Source organism: Microtus ochrogaster, chromosome X, assembly GCF_000317375.1.
Source record: "Microtus ochrogaster isolate Prairie Vole_2 chromosome X, MicOch1.0, whole genome shotgun sequence".
In the NCBI taxonomy this organism is placed as follows: Eukaryota; Metazoa; Chordata; class Mammalia; order Rodentia; family Cricetidae; genus Microtus; species Microtus ochrogaster.
The window spans coordinates 28,075,245-28,084,528 of NC_022026.1; the positions used below are offsets into that span (position 1 = coordinate 28,075,245).

Below are 9,284 nucleotides of genomic sequence, written 5' to 3' on the forward strand. Positions count from 1 at the left end.
TGTGTGTGTGTGTGTGTGTGTGTGTGTGTCTGTGTCTGTGTCTGTGTGTGTCTGTGTGTGTCTACATGTATGAGGTATTTCCACTTACTGACACTGATTAAATGATAAGCATGATTCAAGGGAAAGGGGGACTTTAGGATCTGGTCACTTTATAGTACTGGACTTCTTTAAATACCCATGCAAACTTGGAAAAGAATAGACTTGCCAGAAGAACGTGCCCTCCCTTCTTTTAAGATCAAACCAAAGGTCACCCTGTGTATAATTCAGTTGAATAATATTGCTATTATCTTAGCAATTTTTACAAAATTAGTCAGTCTGAAATTCTTAAACAGATTTTTCCTAACTGCTTTTCAAAATTGAAATGTTTCATCGTATGACCTAGATGTTATGATCTCTACAAAATAAAAAATTAAACTGTAAAATAGCACCATGAATTTAAATTTTCCAAAAATCTGGGATGATAGATAATGCCTGCAATATAAGTAGTAGATAGTCTGAGGCATAAAGTTTGTAAAGATTTTTGAGGCCACTGAGACCTATCATTGAGTGGCAGGCCTGTTCAAGATACTGTATGAAAGAAAAGACACTGAATATTATATAGAAATAAATTTTCATGCAGGAAACTATTTGAAGATATTGTTAGCATTGCTTACATCTTCAGGTAATAGTGTTCTTCTCCATGTAAACTTCAGATGACCTACAATGTACTCTGACTTTGTAGCATATCTCAACTGCTTGGAAGAATTGATAACTATCCAAGTAACCATGTTCTAGGTTCAAGTACCTATGAGTGGTTGTAGTGTCCATGTATATGTGCACACTCACAATTTTTTGTTCATAGAGGAAGCTCCCAGAATCCATACTTACACTGGGTTCTGTACGTGCCATCTTCTTGCCTATAACCAGTGATTTTTGTCTCTGAACATTGGCCATTCGCACTAAAAATCAAACAGAGATACCCTGGTTTATACTTTATATCCTTTGATTCATATTAAAGATCTTCAAGTCTTATAATGAATTTGATGAAGTAATAGTATCTATGAACAGTATACAGAGCTGGAACAGAAGTACCTAAGCTTACCTCAATTCTCCTAATTCTGTTTAGAAAATATTATCCTGTTTGTAAATCATAAACATGACTTACTTGTGACAATTTTTCCAAATGCTATGAAGACTCTGATGGCTTTCTTATCCCAATTTCACTATTCACTGAGTATGGCTTTCAAGATGTTAATTCCCTTGTTCTACTCCAGTTATAATATGTATTTAGGATTATATGCATGTGTTTTAAGTGATTTAATTTGTAATCAAAAAACGTACTATTGTAGCTAGAAGATAGAAATGGTTCTAGCCTTTCTTAGTTCGTATGGCATTATACACTCTTACAATGAACATAGTCATCCAAATGTCATAGAGTGTCTTTGAAACTGGAGCACCAAATAAAATAATTTGCAATAGACTTATCTAACCTCTCTGAGGAAGCCTTTTTATGACAGCATTGACTTTATAATATAGTATGTGTGATTTTGAACCAAATGCTCGCATATACCTTTCAAATTACTAGGAATGAAATCTGTATAGTCTGCTGAATTTAATAATTGGGCACTAAATTCAACCACTGAACTCCAACCAAAAGGATTTCTAAGGAAATACTCATGGAATTGGAGACAATATCTAACTTTTGTGTGGTGTCTAGAACTAAACCATCATGGAATGACATAATCACATTGATGAAGGTGAGTACTTCAATTTCATGACCAAAAACAGAACATGCCACTGTAATTTTAACAACATAAAATCTGAAAAATGAAAATATTCTCCTCAGTTTAGACGGTTGACCATTTGCTTACTTGACGTAAAATGTGACTTCCAATTTGTTACATTCCTCACTACAAGTAAGTTCACGAGCATAGAGTCTCAGAGGTCCTCCTTCCTCTATCTTGGCCACATTGTCAGCAGCAACGGCAATGGTATCCCACTTTCCTTCAATTTAAAGAAAACAGCAAAGACCATTAATCTCAATTATTGGAAATGCATAAGCTAACTAGAAATATAAATCTATAATATTTTGTTTATAACTTCAAATTATGTTTCTAGTAATGTAGAATAACACAGGGCAATATGATGACTTAATTAACATAGCACACTGAACCTGAACTTTGAGCTGCTGATGTTTTGCCCTCTTAACATCTGCATAATCAACCCATTGTTATCTTATTTCATTTCTTTCATCCTAGAGAATCGGATTAAAAAGTGTAACTGAGTGAAAGTCAGAAAGGTTATTTCATGAATATGTACTAACTGGACAACACATCACATCCCCAGAAATATGTTATTGAAGAACATTAAGCCTATGCATGGACCAAATGAATTTACCTCAGCATGAGCCAGACCAAATGCCAAAGTTAGCAGCAGAAAATTTACCATGGTGGTGCCTGACTTTGGTCTTCTGTAGTAGCTCAAAATATTGGTTGTGAAGGAACAGAACTGACAAAACATTTATACAGTTAGTTAGAGGGAGTTTCATGGAATCAACCAATGGTTTTGCACCACAACAGCCTGCATCTGTCCAGTATGTTCACTTCACCCTGCTGAACTACATATGATCTCATATTCCTAAACTAATAAGATTAGGCTAAAGGTCAGGTTCTGTTGGGATGATTAATTGAGCATTTCTGTCAGAAAGAACTATTCTTGTTAGAACATTTAAGTAATCTTTTTGCCTCCAGAACTATACTGGTGAGTAAAGGTCACAATGCATGTTCACATGTCATACATGATTCATTTAAAACCATGGTGCATGCTTTAAAACACATTCTGAATCTAAACATAACACTGTGTAGTTAAATGAATTTTATAGTGTGGCCTGGGCTATATGAGCTGAAGCAACCACACTGTTAGAAGATAAAATGTTAAAACTAGAGAAGGATCTTCTATAAGGTTATTGATATGTCCTGTGCTACCTTTAAGTCCTCCCATATATTGATCACTTTATTCTTCCTGTATACTAAATTCAAAGACCATGACGCAAAGTTACAAGAGATACCACCAAAGCTTAACTGTATGAATAATAGAAAACTGCTGCTAAATGTCCACTGGCAATAAATACAGGTATCATTAATCAGAAGAAACCAAATCAAGTGAAACAATCTATAAAAAATAATGATGTTCAGAAAAATTGTATAATGTGCAAATGGACTCTACATTCAAGCTGAAAATATGTTTACATTTCCTAAAGGACACTCCCTGCCTAGTTGACTTCTTTACACATCAAAACCAAGGTCTGTCTTCTGCTTAGCCATAGGATCTTGTCATCCATTTCTAGGAACAACCAAGAATATCAGGACTCCGCAGTGCTTGTTTATCCTCTGGGGCTTCCCTCTCTGACACATGGAATAACCTACAGTTAGTATTTTGGTGTTTTTGGTTGACAACCATGATTGCTAACTACACCATTATAAAGAATTAGTCAGCCATTCATGATACTTTCTTTAAATTACATTCTAATAGTCTCTATTTTTTATTTTGAGATTGTAGAATAATGATATCATTTTCCACTTTCCTTTCTTCCCTCATTCTAAACCCTCCAATATGCACCCCTTCATCTCTTTCAATATTGTGGGCTCTTTTTTACTGAATGTTGTTACACTCCAAGGTAGCAAGTGAGTCCTGAAATTTATCTGAAGATTTGGAGCTTGGAACAACATAAAAGACCTAACATGCAACATTTGTCCTTTTAGATGTGGTTTATCTCATTCAGTAGGATCATGCAAATGTCATGATTTCAGTTTTCTTTACAAGGGAATAGTCTACATGTACCACTATTTCATCATCCATTAGAAAGCTATAGAACATTTAGATTTTTTCCATTTTCTACCTGCTGTGAAAAGATGTTGTGTGCATGCATGAGAAAATACCTGTGAAGGAGAATATCAATTCATTTAGACATATTCCAAGAGCTGTATAACTAAGTCACATGGTCCATATTTACTTTCAGAAAACTATGTGTTCTCCACACTGTTTCCAGAGTTACTATACAATTTTGCAATACCAACAAAAGATATCTCTGGTCTCCTTGTTTATTCTCTCTTCCTCTCCCTCTCCCCCCTTCCTTGTCCCATGTCCATTGTGATTGAACTGTCACTTTTCTCGTACTTTATGTTTTAAACTTGTCATGTATTCTGGATATTTAGTCACAGGTAGCATGTTTGCTTACACTAGACATAAACTAGCCATTTCCTGTGGGCTGGAGGTTATGAAAGAGGACATGTCTCATGAGATTACACATTTCATTTCTGAACTATGGGCCAATGATAGGTTGGGGTAGGAAGAACATTGTCCAGCCCTATTTTTTCTTCTTGTCAGGTCTTTAAGGCCCAAGCATTAGTTACAAAATTAAGGGTACACATATAGCCCTGATTAAACTTATAGGACCACAGATAAGCTAAAATTAGTGATAGTGTGTAAGGAACTTGTTGGGTGGAAGGAACTGACAAGATTGAGATGACTTCAGAGAGAAGAATTATCAGAATATTTTATATATGTGGAAAATCATCAACACGCAATTTTTTAAAAGCATGTTACTAGAAATATACATGACAAACCGACGTCTTTGAATAATGAAAAAGAAATAATTGTGGAATATGGATTGAAATACAAAATACTAACACATTGTATAGATTCAGCTTCATAGTCCTGGGTCACTGAGTTGCACAGGCTCTTCCATAAAATCCTTTCAACCTGCCCCAAGACACAGTCTTCTGTTTAGTGACACTGATAGAATGTACATGTTCTCCAAATTCTAAAAATATAAAAATAACAATAGAGCCAGGCTGTGGTGGCACATGTCTTTAATCACAACATTCAAGAGACAGAGGAAAGTGAATATCTGTGAGTTCAAGGCAAGCCTGCCCTACACAGTGAGTTTCAGCACAGATTACAAAACTACACAGAGAAACCCTGTCTCAAAAAATAAAATTAAATTAAATTAAATTAAATTAAATAACAGTGGACTGAAGAGTAGTTCTCATTCTTTCTTCATGTGCTTTTGTTTTCTGTTACCAGTCAGTAAGAATGAGTCGAGAATCCACTTTATAATCCAATTACAGACTGATGTTATGCTCCTCTGTTTGCTGACCAGGGGATGATTCACTGACTATTATTTTGCAAAAAAAAACTCAGCTACTGTATTTCTTGGCTTGATGCTCAGCATCAATATGAAAAGAGGCAGGCACTTATTTGACATAATTGCCTCCACTATTTTGCTAATACTCAGCCACTGGGCACAGATACATTGTAAGACATTTGTCATGGTTTTCACTGTAAGTTATATTTTATTTTTTCAGAAGGAATAAAGGGACTTGTTAAATGATTAATACCATTTCATTATTTTCTATAGCACTCTGTTCAAATCATTACTCAATTATATTAGCTGTATTTTTATTAATGATATTAGTGATTTTGCTATACATTTTAAATACATGTATTGTTATAAAGTATTTGACATTCTGAATACATGTGTTGTTATAAATAATGTATTTAAATATCTTCTCAATATATGAACTTTCTATCAACTTCAATTTATCTCCATGTCACAAATATGTAAATTCTGACAAAGTTCACCTCTATCCCTCTCTCCCTCTGTCTCTCTCTCTCTGTGTCTTTGTCTGTCTATCAGCCTCTCTTTCCCTCTCTGCTTTATAGCAAAATGAAGAATAATAATTTTCCTAAAACATTTTTTCTGTCCTATATCCAACATTTTAAAGCTTCAAGGGATAAATGTTCCTAAATCTTTTTCAGCTTTGATCCTCAAATACATTAATCTTGCATTTTCCTGGATCTGACTTATATACTGTGGAAAATGACTCAGAGGTTAGTGAGTCATTAATTAAACATATTCAGTTTTTCCTGGACAATAAATTCATTGGAAGAAGTGATTTTGCTATTTAAATGTTTATGAAAATCCTTCTGCAAATAATATCCACCAGCAATATGCTCCTTGACATTTGTGATGAAACTGTTTGTCTTTTACAATTTTCAAATTAATAACCATCTTTGGTCCCTGCTAATCTATAAAAGCACTGTGCCTTTTGTTTAGTACACACTATGGTTTAAGCATACCTGAAATGATGATTCAGAAAATCAATACTCTTTACATTTCAATTGAGTGGCAAATAGAGTGCCCAACCTCAAGCAGTACCTTTTGTGTAGGATTCCTGCATCATCAAATTCAATTATCATCATCCAGGTAGACAGCAAGTGGAAGTGATTTATTTCATTCTTTTCTCCTTTCATCATCTTTCCTTGTTGAAAGGAGGCTGCTTGTTCATTTCCCTGCCACTTAGCCCCCAAATAATCACACAAAACTATATTATTTAAAGCACTGCATGGTCCATTATCTCTAGCTTCTTGGATAACTCTTATATATTCATTAATCCATTTCTATTAATCTGTGTATCACCACATGGCTGTGGTTTACTTGCTAAAGTTCCTGCATCTGTCTCTAGTGTGGCTATGTGGCTTCTCTCTGACTCTACATCCTTTCTCCAAGCATTCAGCTTAGTTTTCCCCACCTAGTTCTGTTCCCCTATAGATCTGCTATAGGCCCAAAGAAGTTCCTTTATTAACCGATGATAGTCACAGCATACTCTTGTCTGAGGTTTATATCTCACCCAGTCCTTGTCCTGCCTGGTTTCTGCAGTCCTTAAGTCCCAAAGAAATCACACAGAGGTCTACATTAATCATAAACTGATTGGCCCATTAGCTCAGACTTCTTATCAACTCATAACTTATTATTCTTTTCTATGTTAGCCACATGGCTCAGTATCTTTTTCTGTGGGGGAGGTCTCATCTTCCTTCTCCTGTGTCTGGGCAAAACCACAAAGGGAGCTTTCCTCTACCCAGAATTTTCCTGTTCTCATTGCCTGCTTCTACTTCCTGTCTGGTTGTCCCACCTATACTTCCTGCGTTGCTACTGGCCAATCAGCATTTAATTAAAACATAATTGACAGAATATAGACAATTGTCCCACATGAGCATACAGTGGTAAATCCCACATCATTTCCTCTATTGTATGCCAAGAACATGTTCTGGACATTCCCACTGCCCTTACTGCAGTAAAGTATATTTATTCTCACCATTATAATCTAAATGTTAATAAAATTTACCCCTCCTCTCCACATTTTGGAAATTCTAGAATACAACATTCACTCATTGATGTTTTCTCTAAATGATTTCCTAAGTTCAATTTCCAATATTTTAGAAATTAACATTGTCAGTTCTTCTAATGTTTCTTCAGTTTCACATTTTAGTAACAAAGATTTATGGCTTAACTGGACATAATTCTAGTGTATTGGAGAAATGATTCTGAAAATATTGAGTGCAGTTATTTTTCCCCTATAAAATATGTTTATGATTAATAATATTTTACTTGTGATAATCAAGATCCTTCTAGATATTCATTAATAACTGTCTTCTTCACACTTTCTGCTATGGAATGTATTTTTAGTTTCCCAAATTTACACACACACACCTATATATACAAATATACAGAGCCGGGCGGTGGTGGCGCACGCCTTTAATCCCAGCACTTGGGAGGCAGAGGCAGGCGGATCTCTGTGAGTTCGAAACCAGCCTGGTCTACAAGAGCTAGTTCCAGGACAGGCTCCAAAACCACAGAGAAACCCTGTCTCGAAAAACCAAAAAAAAAAAACAAATATACATATATTGGTCTCAATATGTTATTAAAAAACAAATACAAATTCTTTTTTAAAACATACTAAAGTTTAGAACACAGTTGAATCAACCATGAGAGTCTGAAAAGTAAATATTCTTTATTTTCAGTTGAGTAACAAATCACCTAAGAGTCCTCAACATCAACCTGTGGATCTGTTGTCATGTTCAATCCTAGGCAATTTGCCTCATCTGTTCTGGTGGAGGTCAATACAGGACAATATTTAAATATTTCCTTCTTCCTTCATCTTACTATCCTTTGTGACACTAATGTGCCAGGAATCTGACTATGTCTTTGTTTGTGTATATGCCTATGCACAAAGTTAGTTAAGGATTTTATTTTCTGAAAACCTTGATGGAACAATAAACAAATTCACTCCATTTCCCTTGCTTCTATCTATACTCATAAAATAGTCATATTAGTTCATCAAATTTTCACAATTTTGAATATGACAAAAATTAGTTTTAAAAGAAGTCCCATTAATGACAGACAATGGAGAGGAATATAGAATGGTTCAGAAAAAGTAAGTGTAAAAAGCAATTGGTGTGGCTATAATATAATATCTTAAAATTAAAAGAATAAAAGATTTTACAATTTAAAGTCTGTTACAAATATATTTCTTTATCTGTTTATTTTGAACAGTCTGATATCCATTTTTTCATTTTCTTCACATTCACTTGATTTTTATTTTATAATAATCCCATGAGTGGTGAGTCTTAAAATTTTATTTTGATCTTGTATTCAGAATTCAACCAAGAGCAGTAACTATGAATACCTATGGTCGCAGAATAAAAACACACATAAGTTCCTTATCTAAAGACACATTGCATTCTTAGGGCCTACTCTCCTCTGATGACAGACCTTATACCAAGGTTTTCCTTGAAGGGGAAAATTCAGGCAATATCTTCAATGGCAAATACAACTTTATATACACAAGCTATTTATTCTTTATTTGTCATGTATGATTCTTAGGTTTACACATCCCACAGAGAAATCAATGTACTTCTCTATACTTTCTTCTGTTTCTTCTTGTCCCTGTATTTTTCTTTGCACAACATAAATTCGGCACACATTAGGTTCACAAGCCAAAGCTTTGAGGAAAAAGAGCTGTTTGGAGTTACTCAATTGAAGCTATTTATATATGGATGCACTTTAAACAATCTTCAAGACATGTAATGAAAAATAAATGTAAATAGTCCTCAACAAAAAGAAAAATGTCATAGGTAATATTAAGAAGATTCAAATGAATCACAGTCAAGTAACATATTGTGCTGATACAAAATATATGAAGTCCAGTGCTATGTTATATTTTTAAACAATCAAAACACAAATGTCAGCGTGTTCCTTACATATCAGGTGCTGTTTTATTACATTTTATTGTTTTTAGTTGTCATCAATTTACATCATTTTCCCTCTTCTTTTCCTTCTTCGAGCCCCTCAAACTTATCCAAACTAAAAAATCTTTTATGTACTCACTCACTCAACATTAAAACCTTTTACTTGGCTGAGGAATCCCATCTGGACGGGTGAGTCTGTGCTATCCAGGGGCGGA

General features: G+C 34.5%; 1 protein-coding gene across 1 annotated transcript in view; it reads right to left on the reverse strand.

Moving 5' to 3' along the window:
- The window catches only part of LOC101984583 (odorant-binding protein 1a-like), a 65,351-nt gene extending 62,924 nt beyond the window's left edge, over positions 1-2,427 (reverse strand). The window contains exons 1-3 of the mRNA XM_005358651.2: positions 2,364-2,427; positions 1,851-1,983; positions 868-938 (exon numbers count right to left, since the gene is read on the reverse strand). Of these exons, the coding sequence (XP_005358708.2) occupies positions 868-938; positions 1,851-1,983; positions 2,364-2,427 (268 nt within the window). The remainder of the gene's footprint in view (positions 1-867; positions 939-1,850; positions 1,984-2,363) is intronic.
- Between the last annotated feature and the right edge of the window lie 6,857 nt (positions 2,428-9,284).